The sequence below is a fragment of the Podarcis bocagei genome, assembly GCF_964188305.1.
Source record: "Podarcis bocagei genome assembly, chromosome: 4".
Taxonomy (NCBI): Eukaryota; Metazoa; Chordata; class Lepidosauria; order Squamata; family Lacertidae; genus Podarcis; species Podarcis bocagei.
In genome coordinates, this window is record NC_138128.1 from 38,220,589 (window position 1) to 38,237,475 (window position 16,887).

Here is a 16,887-nt window from a genome sequence, read left to right on the forward strand (position 1 = left end):
GTGCGTGGCTATCCCATAAGCCAGGACGGCAAGTGGGATCGCTGCGCAGCCTTCGTCCCGCTGCTCTGAAGAGGCTTTGCCTGGCTATCCCAGAAGTCAAAACAACAAGAGGCTATCCCAGAAGCCAGATCCTTCTTACTGTTCTGGCTTCTGGGTTTCAGAATATTTTTTTTCTTGTTTTCCTCCTCAAAAAACTAGGTGCGTCTTATGGTCTGGTGTGTCTTATAGAGCAAAAAATACGGTGAGGTATCGTGGCCAAAAATCCACGAGTCTTGTGGCCAGCTAATATATATAATATAAAACTGTTTTATATTAGTTCCAGCTCCTCTTCACACAACTGAGAGCATGTTATCTATAGAATATTATGACGGACAAGGACAAGCCCATGCAGAAATGTCTGATTCCAACTCTCCTTAAAACACTCGTGACATGATGCTCTGGGAAAGGTAAGGCAGCATGCAGATATGAAAGAGCAGAGGCAGATTACTCCCTTATCGGTTTGGGCAAATCAGAACATGGGTTTGGTTCAAAAAGTCCCCTCTGCGTTCGCCCATTACTTCTGTCTGAATACGTAGCTTGGGAATGTCAGCTCCTCAGCAACTCCTGGCACTTACTGTCCGGTCTTCCAAGTACATGGTTTTAGATAAGAAGTCAATTCCAATTGTAGCCTATATAAAAAAAAGAGGAACGGCATAAGAATTAGTAGATAGTCTGGAAGAAAATAATTTTTAAAATTACACACCCTGACTGGGAGCCACAGAACCACTTCAAGAGCTCTCAATGACTTGAGAGGAATTTGTCTACCTTTAAATGGTAGACCCCATCTTCATGCCATGGAACAGACTGCTTCAGAATGTCCCTTCAGTTTCAATTGCATTGCTGTGTTGCATGGGAAGTTGCCATTCCAAGAAATAGAGCCCCAAAGCTTGCATGGTGTTGGTAGTGCTAGCTGCACCATCTTTCAGATCCCATCTCACATGTGCTCAGTGATGTTCCCCTTGAAGTTGTTCTAGTGGACTGAGGGCTTATCCATGCTTCCTCTTCTCCTGCTGCTTCCCCCAATGGTAAACCACTTTTTTAGCACTCAATTGGAGCAAACAGCAATTCAGGTTTTCCTCCAGATTGCCATTTCTTCTGATCTTTTGCTAGAGAGCGGGTTTTCCTTCGGGAAGGAGTGGGACAAGGGGGAAACTGCTCTGAACCACGCTTTCTAGAGGCACTGCACAAGGAAAATGTGGGTGAGCCCTGATGGTGGCCCTCTCAGCTCCGTTGCACTGACCTTAAATACCACAACAGTCATAGTGCACAACGTGTTTCTGTACAGCCTTACCACCATTTCTCTGCCATACAGAGTGCCATTCACAAGCTTCCCCGTTTCCTAGGCTTCTGTCTTACTCAAATGTAATAAGCAATGGCACCAATATTTGAACATCCTTTTAAAAATTTTATTTTGCCACACTGACTGTTCACAGTTCTCCAAGAGTTGACAGAGAGCCAAATAGGCTTTCCCACCATAGATGTTTTTGGTATTTTCTCTGTGTTTCCATAGAACTGGAACTCTAGAACACTGGGATGTCATCCAGGAATGAATGCATAGGCTGAAACAGTGGTGGGGAAATCTGAGACCATCTGGATGTTCTTAGACACCAACTCCCATCCGCTCCAGCTAGGTCAGGGACTATGCCAGCTTGGAACCAGTTTACTTGAAGAACCGTCCTCCTCTAGATATACTCCCACTCAACCACTCCAGTGTACAGAACTGGTACTTTTACAAATGTCACATAATATTGGTTCTGCCCTTGTAAGGAATCAATCTTTTAGCACAGCAGCACTTACAGTCTGGAATTCCCTGCCTATTGGCATTAGTCAGACACCCTTGATGTCCTGTTTGTGACACAGGCTCAAAGCTTTTTTGGTTTTGTTTAGACAAGTCTTTCTAGATTAAGTTGGCATGTATTTTAATGTGTGAATTAATTTCACAGTGTAAATTTTCGGTGTATATAATTTTTATTAAATTTTCTGTTTTACAATTTAAAGTTGTTGGGGTTTTTGGTAAAATATGCAGGGATTTATTATATGTAAAATGAACCATGGAAAGGGAAGAATGGAAGTCACTGATATCTTAAGGATGTAAAAATGAGTACTTTAAATAAGTGTATATTTTCAAACTACTGGTATTATTTATATTTTGACTTTTTAAGCTTTTTTAACCCTGACTTTAATAATTCTAATGAATTCTAATGAATAATTCTAATTCTAACAAATGAATAAATAAAATAAAATAATAAAATAAAATAAAATAAAAATAACTCCCCTTACCTCTGAACTACAATATCATTAGTGGTGAAAGCAGTGCTGTTTTATTGAGAGATATGAGGGACCTCTGAACAGCTATGGCGATTAATGAATAATGTTGCTGACACACTAAGGGATACTTTGCTCTAAAATGTACCCAGCATGGCAAATTGGGTGAAAAATCTCATTGTGGATTTGCATGGTATATAAATGGTAGCCCCTTTTTACTACCCAGGTTTACATTGGTTTCCAACCAAGGGCGGAAATTCCAGCAGGGCATATTACAGATGAGCTCTTGCGCCCCATGGCTGCAGAGCTGACCATTGTAATTAAAAGGAGCTGTCTCCAGAGCTCAGCCATTGAAACACTCACAGCTCTGGGAGTTTGGATTTCAAGTCACATCTGCTGCTGGCTTTAGTTGATTAATCAAACAGTATGTGCTGCAGTCTGCTAGGGGGCATCCTCTCCGGAGGGAACTGGCCAATATTTAAAAAGCAATGCAGCACTGGCTCTATAGAGTCTATATAGTTAGCCCTGTGCACTGAGCCGAGCTCGGCTAAGTGCTTGGGAATGCGAAAATAAGAGAATCTATCCATCTTCTACTGTCAAAACCACACTCGGTTATGTGCTGCTGAGCGGTCCAATTCAGACATCTGGGAGCGCCTTCTCAATTACAAGTGTCACAGCAAAAAAAGCAAACAGATGGAATCCAAATTTCTGCACATCTACATATGTACAGCAGCCACAGCATCCCACCTCGTTCCATCCCTGTCTTTTGTTGCTGTTGAAAAGCTACATTTTGGCACAGCAAATTAGAGAGGGAAAACAAAGGTGAAACCGCCAATTTCTACACAACTGCGAGTGGGGTAAAGGGAACAGCATAAGAAGTCGAGGCCAAAAGGGTTACATTCCTGCTTCTTAGACCTTCTGCCCACTGCTGCAAATCTATCCCGGGCAAATGGAGTTGCATTTCAAGGTGCTCAGTGCTTGCCTAGCTCGACTTCGACAAGCTTCCATGGCAACAGTTAGTCTGGTCAGCATGAATACTGGGTAGCTGCACATTCTCCCACCTAAATATTAATGCTTGTCTTATTTACATTCTAATAGAGGACAAAAACTTGACTTTGGTGCCTGATAATACGAGCGATGAGCAGCGTGGCAGTTAGACCTTGATATATAAGAGGAGGGTCTAGATCGGTGTCTAGAGCGTCCATATTATCAGGGCTTGATAATATGGGTGCATTAGACACCAAACTAGATCTTCCCCTTATATAAACTGCCATGCTGTTCACCCTACTGCCCATTGAGAGATTGCCTCCTCAAGGGACTATCTCTGACAAGATGGCAACAGAAGGTTTGGGATATGGCTCTTTCTGAGCATCTACAACACAGAAGGCCAAGCAAAAAACCCCAATCATTTTGAGAAAGTGCGGCCCCCATATATCAGCTGTGTAAACAGAAGTGATGTGAATGTAAGACTCTGGGCTTATTCACAAGAGTCTGTCATGGATAGCTGAAGCCTTGGCGATGTAGTCACTGATTCAGTTATTCCACCCTGCCCTCACTCAATTTGTTTTCTTATATGTGACTGATATAAGCATAGTAACACTTTACAGGGTTTTGCCGGAATTTATCACTGCTATTTTACTATAAAATCAATAAAATATATCTCAAACCTTTAGTGAAAACCAAACAGAAAGAAGAGAGGAGGACAATGTGACAAGTGTATAAACAGCAGAAGGAAGATATCCTCCTTGAAACATAAGGAAGTCCCTAACGCAGCCTTCCTTAGGCTGATGCTTTACAAATATTTTACACTACAGTCCCCATCACCCAACTATTGCCCATGCTGGCTAGGGCTGAAAGGAGTTGTGATCCAAAACATCTGGAGGATGCTATACTGGGGAAGCTGCTCTAATCCCCCATTCTGAAGCCAGATCCTAACAGAGCCTTGGGAGATGCAGGAGAGTTGAAATCTAAAAATCTGTGGGGTGGACTGTACTGAATTTGGATTCTTGGGGATCCCAGCTTTACTTTTAATCAACCCATTTTCCCTGGGAATGCTCTGAGAGTGCTCAGATGATGGAGAAAATGCTCTCTGGTAGGAGCACAGAGGGCCTGTGATTCCAAAGAGCAAGGAAAGGGCTTCAGGGGTCCTTGTATTGATTTGTTTCACCGCTGTCTGAAGGGGGATTGAGTGGGATTTAAGAAAGAAAGATGTGTGGAAGCCAGGAAGCCAATTAAGCCCAGTATCCTGAACCACGCAACTCCCATCAGAAAAGCAAATAACCTTTTGAATTTCAAGACCCCTGAAGCTCAGTGGTAGCAGACACTTGAAAAGAGACGAAGAGAAACACAACAACAAAAGGGCTGTGGAAGGCCAATGGGAGATTGATAGGAATGAAACTAAATCATTCCTCTGCACTGCTGAAGTGGAAAGAGGATGGGAGGAAGAGAGGCTAGACAACGTTCGCTCGCCATCACTTCAGTACAGCAGGTTAAAGGCAGCTGTGGGGAACAGGATTTGACTAGCAGATCATAACCTTCTCTACCACTTTAGGCCACTTTGACAGGTGGGCAGGGCTGCCTACTTGCCTGACGTCATTTTGACACCTGGTGATAATTTCAAAGGGGCTTGCTATCAGTGCCAATCAGCTGATTGGTGCTGACAGCAAGCCTGGCTTTGTCTCTTTTCCTCTGCACACTGGTCTGCAGAGGAAAAGTGTCAGTTTGAAGGTGTATTTTAAATCCAAAACCATGCCTGCAAATGGATGACTTTAAAAGTGGTGAGCTATCAGTGCCAATCAGCTGACTGGCACTGACAACGAGTCCTGCTTGCCAAGGCACAACTGAGAGTGTATGTTAAGCTCCTGATTGCTCCTCTGAAATAGTGTCTTACCTGCCCCACACCTGACATCACATATGTCATCAGATGTGGGGCAGGTGGGTGTAGGCCATAGGAGGGGTGTTCCCAGCTACCCCAACCTTTGCCCTTGGAAACCTTATAAGGAGAAGGACTGGGAGGGGTGTTTCTAGGACTAAGATGAAACTGTAAAGCTTCCTTATTATTTTTGCTGTTGGATGCCGCATGTTGTTTAAGTAATCTTGTTATATTTGTAGTATTGAAATGTGGGTTTTTAATATATCATATTTTTGTTTTGCTGTGTTTTTATGAAATTGTTTTTGTAGTGCTTGTTTGAAATGCATCCCTATTCCTTTGCTGTAAGCTGCTTTGAGCATTTTGTGGGTGGGGGGAGGAGAATGGCTTTCAAATAAAGTGAATGAATGAATTGGTTGGGTGAAATTTGGCCCGTGGGCTGGAGGTTCCCCACCTGAAGGAAATACACGTCAGAAGAGCAAACATAGGGCTCTTTATATGAAAATATTTAAAATCTGAAACCAGAACGTCCAGGTTCTGCATAATGTTGAAATTAGGCAATTCAGTATACATTTTTTTCATTTAGCATAAGTAATTCGCTTCTGCTAATCGGGGAGATGGGACATGGTTCAGCCACTGAGGGTCCACCCCATCTTGGCCTCTTTTGTCTTCAGGAGACTTCACCAGGCATCACCTGCACATGTTAAGATTATTTTTGCAATCTTAAAGGCTTAGCCTCCCCAGCCCCTTTTAAAATGAAACTTTGGATTTCCCAGTTGCTGACTTGTAGTCCAAATACCAGCTCCGAGTCAGCTAGCAGGGAAGGAGCCGGCCAACGCACAGACATCTAGAGCTAATCTCAGCATCTCTCTGCAAAACTCAGAATTCAAAGGCACCAAATGAAGCATCTTGTCCAACTCCCTATCCCAGAACAAGGCATCCTGTCTCTAAAGCTTCCTCACTGTTGAAAAACGTCCTGGAATTGGGGAAAGATTATGAGTCTTACTAACTTACAGTGCAGCCCTAACCAGGTCTATTCAGATGTGAGTCCTACTGAATTTAATGGGACCGATTCTCAGGTTAGTGGCGTTTAGACTGCAGCCTTAAGGAGCTAACACACAGTGAGATCCACTGTAACACAGTGGTTAAGGGCAAAGGCTATGAGCCAAAAAGCTTTTAGTGTCTATCTAGTGCATTTACTCATTTATATGCTCATATGCCAGGGCTCACATGTATGCCAGATGCTGGAGATGAACAGCAGGGAATGGCTATTGTCAACTGGCTCTGCTTATGAGCATCCTAGAGGCATTTGTCTGGCCGCCATTGCTGGTACACACATGCTGCATTAGTCAGACTAGCACGACAATTCGTGTGTGAAATCCCTGCCAGATGAGATCAGCGTCAAAATGAGCCTAAGCTGGAACCGTTTGAAGACCCCGTTCAAGAGTTCTTTTTGCATTAACCTTCCTTAAGCAACAGGAACAGGCATTTTCAAACACAAGTCATCAAGCGACTCCTGCTTTGATTAGTTTGCGATGCAAAAATGTCAGGCCGATATTGGACAGGAAACTCATTCAACATTGCAAATGGCCCATCGCTGCTTTCCCTTCTATGTTTAAACGAGAATTAATATAATAATGCCTTGCCCTTCAAGGCCAAACCTTATCAAGATGTCTTACAAAATAGACATCCAATGCAATGCTCAGATTTAAAACATGGGCAAAATATGGTCCTCTGCAGGCATTCTGAATTAAATAGTAAATATGTGAGGGATGGTGGTGTGGAGATTCATGCACTAGTTTTTCTGCACTTCAGATATAAACTGCAATAGTCATTCTTTCTTCCCAATAAACACTGGGAACTGTAGTTTGTTGGGGTGGGCTAGGCCTCTCTAATGTAGAAAGCACTGGGTCTCCTGATTACCAGCATTGCTGGGAGGGATATGGGGAGTGTTATGTACTGGAGTTCTCACCCTGGGCCAGCAGGGGGATACTGTAGATAGTTATGCAAATAAGAGATCGAAAGTGACGTTAAGTGATTGGATAGTTTTAGAAAATTGTTACAGTTACGTTGTACTGGAGCTCTATATAAGCAGGCTGACTGAACCCTTCAGTTCAGTTCTGTTCTGGCCTGTGAATAAACAAGAGCTGTTTGAAGAATCGCTGTGTCGTCTGATATGTTCACCCACAACTTAACAGGGAGGTTCCCAAATTTCAGTTTTCCAAATGAAACTAGCAACTAAAGGCAAGGCGGCAATGCAAAGAACCTGGGCAGGGACCTAAGGTCTGGGCACAGAGCAGACCCTCCCCGTTGTGCTGAGTGTGCAAATGAGAACCCAAGGTAGGTTGCTGCTTCTCTCTTTCCCTGGCCAGGAGATGGAAGGAGCAATAAATGAAAAGGTGGAGAAAGATCTGAGAGGTTTTTTTAAAGTGAGGGGGGGGGGAAAGGCTTGCCTTTAGGAATTCGGGACTCTAAGTGACAAAGTGAGAAGCCGTGATGGATTAACGGTTTTGTGATGATGCTGGCATTTTCGGGGCACTTGGAGACTACATTATCAATATCTGAACTGGCCTGAGGCAGCCAAAAAAGAAATAACACATTTAATGGGGAGATTAGATATTTCAGTTTGTGTCTACTTTATTAGGCTTTAGGCATACCCCTTCCTTGGATCCTACATGCTTCCTCCTTTATGCCAACCACTTGCTAGCTTGACAGACGCCAAGCACACATAGCATGAAATAAAAACTCTTCCTCTCCAAATACACTGGGCATGGGAAATATTATACTTTTGCAAAGTCATTTGCTGGTCACCAGTAGCAACCAGGCAAGAAGGAGCTTTTGGAAAGGTGGAAGAGAATTCTTGAGTGCAGAGATATTTCTCTCCCCCCCCCTTTTTTTTGGTAGGGCCCAAGAAGGCTATCGTGGAAATTGCAGCAGTCTTTAATGAGAGAATCCATCTCGTGTGCTCATGCAGTGCTGCTCCTGTGATGCATTTTAAATTGCTTGTCAAGAGGTGAATGGGGTGTTTGTTTACCTCACTAAATTGCAACACTGACTGAGTCAGGTGGCTCTTTAAGCCCAATGCAGGAGAGGAAATAATTGCTGAAGGCCAATCACCTTTTAGCCTGAATGGAACGTGTTCCGTTTCAAATCGTAAACCGTAAGTGCGCTGCTGCAGGAATGGCATCCTTCTGGGAGGTGATGAACGTGCTCCCCAACCCAGAGATGAAGAAAAACAACAACACTCAGGGGGGAAATGGAAGTGAAGTGGGCAATTAAAGCAGCTTTCCCAGCTTCTCTGAGTGACTGTCCTCCCTTCTAAGTCAGCGACAGTGTCAGAAAAAAAGAGAGAATACTCTGTTAGAGATTCCTATTCTCTCATGTTAGAAATGTTAGAATATGGGGCAGAAGCTGTAATATTATAACCAGGAAACCTAATGCAACAATCCCCTTGTCTGAATGCAGCCTTAGTTTCCCACAATGCTCCTGGCTTAGTGCCACACTGGGATGTTGTAAGAAACTGAAAGGGTGGCAAGACCCAGTTGCCCAGATCTGCTTGGAGTGCTGCTGCTGCCGCCGCCGTAACCAGGTAAGCCCACCATGAGCTACTGACAGAACAGGAGGCCCAGCAGACGAACAGGAGGCCCACTGCCCAGAGTCACCTCAGACCTGGAACCAGCACTGCCAGGAGCACAAGCAAGGATCAAAGAGGTCTTTCAGAACCCAAAAACTGCCCTTTGGTGCTACATAAGAAGTCTGAAGAAAACCTCATTTTCCACTGCAGCAAGAAAATTGCAAGAGCCCAATAGGTTAAAAAAAAGCACTAACTTGGAAGCACAACAACATCTCCTGGCATGTAAAGCATTTACAGATCTGCAAGGATTGTAAATTCCTTGGTTCACACCCATGAAAAGGCCCTAAAATAAGGGTTGAAATAATGTGAGGCATAAAAATATAATAAACTGGTCATTCCAGGAACCTGTAGGAGCTGGCAGGATGAGGCACTCTACCAGGTAATTCTTAGTACCTCACCACACTGTAATTCCTAGAATTATTTGGCTGAGTGTATTGTATTGTATTGTATTGAAATTGGTACAAAGACTAATCTCAAATCTGCACTGTAAATAGGGCTGTCCCGAGGGATCGTGGTGAAGAGGTGGGCCTCAGCACCCTCACACTGCATGGGGTTCTGGTCACACCCCACATGTTGTGGTTTGTTTCATTAGCAGCCTTCAAAATATTGCCAGAAATGATTGCTGCAGTTCTTTATGCTAGCCTTGGTAGCAACATAGTCAACCAACTGCTTCACAATGTGTCCAAGGTCCCATTTTTTACAATATGGGCTAACATTTTACTGCTCCACGGTTCAATAATGATTGGCACAATAGAATGTCAACCCACAATAAGTAAATTAGGATTCAGGTGAATAGTGGAAGTACCTGGTGAATCATTTAAGTTTTTTACACATGAAATTAATCTGCATTTCTTTCTGGGAGTCATACCCAGCAGAGTGCAAAAAGAAAGCATATTAACAGTTGCAAAACTGATACAGTAATGGATAACTGTTGAACAATGCATGAACAGATCAAACATTCAGATTGATGGAAGAATTATTTGCCGGCAGCCAAGAAACATAATTTTGAATCACCCTGAGGAAAAGCAAAGCTTATTGCAGGCAGACCGAGGAGCTCAAATTCTCATCTATAGAGAGCAACGTGGGCACCTTTGCAGTTCCACACCCTAGAAGATGGCCGAGCAAGAAACCAGCCTTTTGTGTAACGTACAATAGCTTCGTGGGTTGCATCATCCATGGGGAGAGCTCACTTGTTCGGTGTGTATTTTCCTGTTCCAGTGAACAGATGCAGCCTGCAAGACAGATGTCGCTGTCCTTGCCATGGATAATCATCCCATTTGGGGACTCATCCTAGGAGAATGACCTCTCCTTTGCAACAGGGAGCGTGATCTTTTTTTAAGAGTACGGTATTGTTTCCATTTGAACAAATACTGCCTTGGTCAGCAAACAGACTAATTCAAATGTTTTGCGAGTGTGTAGACTCAGTGGATGCATGAGTGACTGGGATCATGGCTGCAGGTCACATCCCCAAGCAAATACGTTTCTCAGAGGCTACCAGGGCTTTCTATCCCAGTGTTTCCCAACCACTGTTCCGCGGCACACTAGTGTGCCGCGAGATGTTGCCTGGTGTGCCGTGGGAAAAATTAAAAAATTCGAAAGATTTTTTTTTTAAAAGTCAAATTTTCAATTGGGGCGCCGTCACTAGATGACCCCTGGGGTTCCCTCCCTCCCGCTCTGCGCCTCCCTCCTCCTCCTCCTCCTCCTCCTCCTCCTCCGGGGAGGCCCTTCCTGGCTCTCGGCCAAGGCTTGGCGGCTGCCACTCACTCACTCGCTCACCCACCCGTCCCTCCATCCCTGCACCCGGCCTCTCCCCCTCCGTCCCCGGCGCGGGGACTGCCGGGATCCGTAGTCCCCTCGCCCTTGGGCTCCGCGCCCGCGCGGGGTGCGCGAACTACGTTTCCCAGCGTGGCCTGGCGTTTTGTTTGAAGCGCTCTTCTCCCGGCCATGGAATGAGCGCGGCGGCGGCCGGGCGGGCAGGGGCTCTTCCGCGCAGACCCCGCGCAGCCTACCTGCGCCCCCGCGGAGATCGGGCGGCAGGATGGAGCCCGGGGATCCCCGCGGAGGCGGAGCGGAGGCTGCCCCCCAGGTAGGGCTGCATCGGGGGGGTTTTATTTTTGCAATGCTGCATCCGCGCCGGAGGGGACGCATCGGACCGCGGGGAGACCCCTTGGCGGGCGTGCAAGGCAATGCATGCGTGCAGGCGTTGCATGGAGTGCAGTGCAGTGCAATGGCAACGCGGCGCCCTGCATGCATGCATGCAACTTCCACCGGCGCTCCGGACTTGGCAGGTGAGGGGGGTCCCCAGTGGGCGGCAGAGAGAGCTGGGAGGGCGAAGGGGAGCCAGGGGGAGCAGCGCTGCTCCCCGAGCCGAGCCCGGGGGGAAACTTCGGCGTCGTTGCGCCGGGTGTTGGAAGCGGAGGCTGGCGGGGGCCCTTCACCTGCAAAACTTGGTCGCCTCTCATATATTTCGTGCATTGCATTCATCGCCCACTTTCTCCTCCAAGGAGCTCCCGGGGGCGCGCGTGGTTCTCCCCGTGTTGTCCTCGCAACAACAGCCCTGCGAGGTGGGTCAGGCGAGTGGCCCAAGGGAGCACCCAGGGATTGTCCTGGCCAGGTGGGGTGATTTGAACCCTGCTCTCTGCCCGGTCTTCGTCCTCATTTAGCCCCCACATGTGCATGACTGTGCATGACTGAGGTTTTCCCCCCTCGTCTTGGCTATGGTGTGAGTCGGTCCTGTTAATTAATGGGGTTCTGCCTTCGGAGAAGATGAGCCAGCCCTCAAGGAGGTGATTATGTAATTTGCTAGCAATTCATGTCCCTCCCGGCGTGACGCTGCGCGCTGACGTCACGGGGCTGTAATGGTGGTGTGCCTCGAGATTTTTTTCATGAAACAAGTGTGCCTTTGCCCAAAAAAGGTTGGGAAACACTGTTCTATCCTATGTCATATTGCTTTACAGTGTGTCAAGCACCAGAAAGGAGGCTCCGGGGGGGGGGGAGCAGAAACAACCACCCTTCTCTCTCCATACAGTTTCTTGCTACTGCTGTTATGCCGACACTGCCCATGCCAGCAACATAAGCAGGTTTTTAAAGAAAGGCAGGAGACGAGGTCAGATTCAGATTAGCTCAGAAATGACTGAGTCCATTTCCTGACTTTTGGGAGAAATGGCTTGGCTTATTTCAGAGCTGAACCAACTGAAGCCACGGGGGGGGGGGGCTATGTGCCTTTCTGGGGTTGTGGCAAGGTTAAACCAGAAGAAGAAAGCACAGGGAAGTTGAGGCTACATCTACGCTGATAGGTGCAGGTGATCAAAAGCTGAACAATGCTCAGATTTGAATTCTGCTACTCCTCTTCTGCTCATTTGTCAAAAAGAAAAAGAGGGGAGCATTATTATTATTTTGCAGCCTTGGTCATGTGACATGGCTATCCAAAACACTGGGAAACTTTTGTTTTTTACTATTACCATGCATCATGCAGTTGAGCGCCTCATAGGCGATGAAACTCACCTGGTATGTGTTGTCAAAGCTGTCATACATAAACCTTGTGATCAACGACGTCTTCCCAACTGGAGAGGGGCAGGGGAGGAAACACACAAAAGCCACAGAGATGCAATTAAAATAATGGACGCTGTGACCACCAATAATACAAGAGTCCTCATCCAAACACAGGATGGACATTCTTTGGGGCACTCAAGGCCAAGGTGGATGTGACAACAAAGAAGCAGAGATACAAAAAACTTCTACAAATAGCAATCTGGTGGTGGCAGGGGACATAGGCAATTTGAACTGGCAACTGTGCCGCAGTTCACCCTTTGCCTTTTAGGTTTGTTTTTTCGTATTTTTTAAAAACTTTTTGTTAAGTAGCCATGTGAATCTGTTGAAGGGTAGAGTACAAACTCCTTAAATTGACACAAAATTATTGATTCTTGTATTGCCTGGGGTTGGACTGGATGACCTTCGAGGTACCATCTAACTTCACTCCATGTGCTGTTCATTCCGCCCTTCTAAAACCATATAAATGCATCCATGTGCTTCCTATCAAAGCAAAAAGCAGCAGGGGTTTTTTTGGGTGGGGGGTGTCATCAGGGAACGAGGTTCAGGGCGGAAGCGTTAGCTCTTTTCTCTCATGGTCTATGATTCTATGAATCTGTCTTGAATTGTCCAATGTTCAGCTTCATTGAATGTCCACAAGTTATTGGCCACCTATATCAGGGTTGGGCGGAAGGTAGACTGCAGTCTGCTAGTAGATCTCTGGGTGTTTCGAAGCAGATCAGAAGGGACTTCTGATTTCCAGTTGAGTAACAAGGGCAACAAAAATAACAACTCTCCCCCCCCCCCCTTTTAAATCAAACTGCAGAAATGAAGAAAGCTGGGAGTCAAGGCAGCAGTGAATTTGTGTGTAGAAAGACTGTAAGCTCCACTCAAAACAAGCTCCTGGGCTCAGAAGTATTTAATTCTAAATGTTTGTCTTTTCCACCTTTGGGTTGATTTAAAAACAAAGTAGATCTCACAAGCTGGAAATCTGCCCAGTGCTGACCCCCCTGGGAAATGTGCATGCAAACCTGTTCTACGAAAGGCCACTGGGACATTACATGCAGAGCTTCAGGGGCCAGACGTGGAAATTATACATTTCTTACACAACATATGGTATTTTTGTATTTTTCAGGAGATGATGGATTGAAGCCAGGCAATTCAAGTAAGAAACCCAAACTATGAGAACTCTCTAGAACAGATGCTTCGAATAGACTCACGGGACCTCCTCTTCTCTTGCCACACTTCCATACCTAGGTATCTCCACAGAAAACACTTCTCAGTATACCCATCCAAAAACAAAAAACAAACAAAACCCCAGCTGATTTCCTGATTACAAAATGCACATTAAAAAGAGAAACATTTAAAGCAAACCTGGTTTAAGACCCATCCCCCTGCCCCGAGGGCACATTTGTTAATTAAGAAACTTTACAATGCCATTCATCGGGAGTCTTAATTAAGTATGCTAATTCCCTCCATGGTGTGCCTTCTGAAGAGATGGGATCCGTCTTTAGGTTTAATGAGCACCCTGGTGTTCAGCTCACACCAGAAGGAGTGTGAGGGTCTTTAGTATAATTTTCTCTCACCCCCACCCCTATCAGAATCCCAGCTGAAAGAAAGGGGTGGAGAGAGACCATATTTCCCCTCAGAGCTGCTCTCTGTGGCTCAAAGCCAGCCAGCTTAACACCTTAGCATTCCTCCTACATCCACTGTAGGAGGTAATTTGCCTCTGAATACCAGTTGCTGGGAATTACAAGTGGGGAGAATGATTTTGCATTCAGGTCCTCCTTGTGGGCTTGTGAGGCATCTGGTTGGCCAATGTGAGAATCGGATGCTGAACTAGACAGGCATTTGGTATGAGCCAACAGTAGAACATAAGCATTGCGGGCTAGTAACTCATGCATTTCACCATGGAAAAGCTACCCCAACTTTGGAAGATACAGAAGACGTGCAAAAATAGGAAGCCAAAGTCTCTTTCCCTTCCTCACAATGCTGGAAGATACAATATCTACAGATACTCTCAGTACGCAGCATCACTTGTTGCTGGCATCCATCTGCCTTGGGAGACAATGGAGGGGTGAAGTCAAACTGCTGGAAGGTTGCAGCACCTGCTGTGGTTGCAGAGACCAATATGGGAGAGACATATTTTGTTGCAGTTGGGGCAGATGGAGGCATCTGGTTGTGCATCAACAAACATTTAAAAAGGCACTAGTTATATAATTCATTTCTGATATTCAGGAAGAGAGTGTCCACACTGATGTAGCCAAAATGGCAGCACCAACACATGGGAAGGAGGTAGTGTTTCTTAGGCCCCTTCCACACTATACATTTAAAGCAGTATCATACCACTTTAAACAGTTGTGGCTTCCCCCAAAGCATGTGTAGTGCAGATGGGGCCTTATAAATAAATAAGAAAAGAACCTCCCCCTCCCCAAAAAAGCAGCCCATTGAGAACCGAGTGTGGTCACTGGACACAGAATGCCGATTGGCTGTTGTAGAGGGGCAAAAAACCAGGTGGGAGGGGGGCATGATGTTGTGGCTAGAGAAGGAGGAAGAGGCACAGATATGAAAAGGATGGAAAGAACCATCTCATTGGTTCTTGATAAGCCATTTCTCACTTCATGCTGAGAAGCTATTTTAAAATGTCACCAGGTATGGGAGCTGCCACAAAAACACAGAAGTCCATGATTCTAATGTGTCTGGGTTGGGCACCAGTTTGTCCATCCAGCTCTCTAAAACCTCTCAAGGAAGAAGAAGAAGAAGAAGAAGAAGAAGAAGAAGAAGAAGAGGAGGAGGAGGAGGAGGAGGAGGAGGAGGAAGAAGAGGAAGAAGAAGAGGAAGAAGAAGAAGAAGAAGAAGAAGAAGAGGAGGAGGAGGAGGAGGAGGAGGAGGAGGAAGAAGAGGAAGAAGAAGAAGAAGAAGAAGAAGAAGAAGAAGAAGAGGAGGAGGAGGAGGAGGAGGAGGAGGAAGAAGAAGAAGAATCCCTGTTTTGCAAGCAAAATTGCATTTGCCAACCTCTGGAAATAGCAAAAAGCTGCCTGGGTGTGTCTGGGGATGTTTGGAAACTCATAAACCCAAGCCCAAGAGCAATTTCTCTATACCAACCTTCCTGCTGCTCTCGTGGTACTCAGGAGACCAGCAGGAAAGATGGATTGAAGGATTGCAGATGTGAGTGAGCAGCATGCTTTCAATGGAGAAAAGGCAGGTCTCTTGAGGCTGGGGAGTGGAGAGAGAGGAACTGACAATCTCTTGCATTTTCATGCAATGCACTAATAATGAGAGAGGGGGGAGACTCTGCATTAATCTACTACACCACCAGTTAAAAACCCATTTGATCTGGAATGTTCCCCCCTCCCTCATTGTGCTAGATCAGCCTCCCCAAACCTGGTGCCCTCCAGATGCTTTTGACTACGACTCCCATCATTCCCAGCCAGTACGGGGGCTGATGGGAGCTGTAGTCTTTGGACTACATGTTTTGACATGTTGAGGGTGCTAGGTTGGAGAAGGCTGTGTTAGATCTTTAGTGCTCATAGTTGAAGGCAATCCAAAGTCATCTTAACTGAAAACATTCCCACTCTCTTTTAAACCCTCCTGTTGCCTTCTGGATGGCTTTGTAATCTGTAGGAAAACATGAATGTGAAGGGACCGTAACTTTGGAAGCCACTAAGCCCTTGCTCCTCATGCATTCTCATTAGAGACTGCTTATTGTGAAAGGAAGAAAAAAGATGAACCAAAGAGCCAATCCAAACCAAACTATGGATATTTATAGAGCAGCTCTACCCAGTTCAGTAGAGGATAAGGGGCTGATGCAGGATCCTAATTGGCTGCTGAATTCTACAAGGCATTGCCTGATGCTTGCTCCCCAGAGATGCTCCAGAAATCCAGAGCTTCATGAAGCTGACAAACAACATCCTCTCTCTCTCTTTCTCTGTTGCTGACAGATTGCTGGGACAAATAATGCAGATATTGAGGAGGGAGGGAGGAAACTGTATACTGAATGTGTTTCCTATTATTCAACAGCATGCCCATCCCAATGCATTTTTGCCTCCCCTGTTCCATGTATCAGACTGGTAGTTTCATCTTATGTCCACACTGGTGACAAAATAATGTCCTTCACTGCATGCAGCCAAAATCAGCAGGCTAGCTGAGGAGCACAGAGCAGGCTGCATAGTACACTCGGCTGTTCTTAGTCCTGACCCTGAGGCAGCCACTTCACTCAGCTAATGGTAGGGTCAGCCCATCTTAACCGCAATAACATACAACTACTGGTGTCAACAGTCAAACTCAAATTTCATGCTGGATCTATTTCAGCATCTAGACTCATGGAGGATTGATTATTTAGAACTTCTATACATCATGTATTCAGTACTTGCATGATTTCTACTTCTGGTTACTTCCACACTAGTATTTATTCTGGAATAGCCATGATTTGTCCATCCTCTTTTTTCTGAGCCATTATGATGACACAATAATCCAGTTGTTGTTTTCCTGCATTTTCCCTGTAGTTCTTCCATTTTTTCCAAGACTGCATACATACAATTTTTGGCAGCAG

General features: G+C 45.5%; 1 protein-coding gene across 1 annotated transcript in view; it reads right to left on the reverse strand.

Annotated features, from left to right (window-relative positions):
• RAB6B (RAB6B, member RAS oncogene family) overlaps window positions 1-16,887 on the reverse strand; it is a 59,101-nt gene that overhangs the window by 17,282 nt on the left and 24,932 nt on the right. Inside the window, exons 2-3 of the mRNA XM_081192788.1 lie at window positions 12,312-12,370; window positions 615-668 (exon numbers count right to left, since the gene is read on the reverse strand). Coding sequence (XP_081048914.1) covers window positions 615-668; window positions 12,312-12,370 — 113 coding nt within the window. The remainder of the gene's footprint in view (window positions 1-614; window positions 669-12,311; window positions 12,371-16,887) is intronic.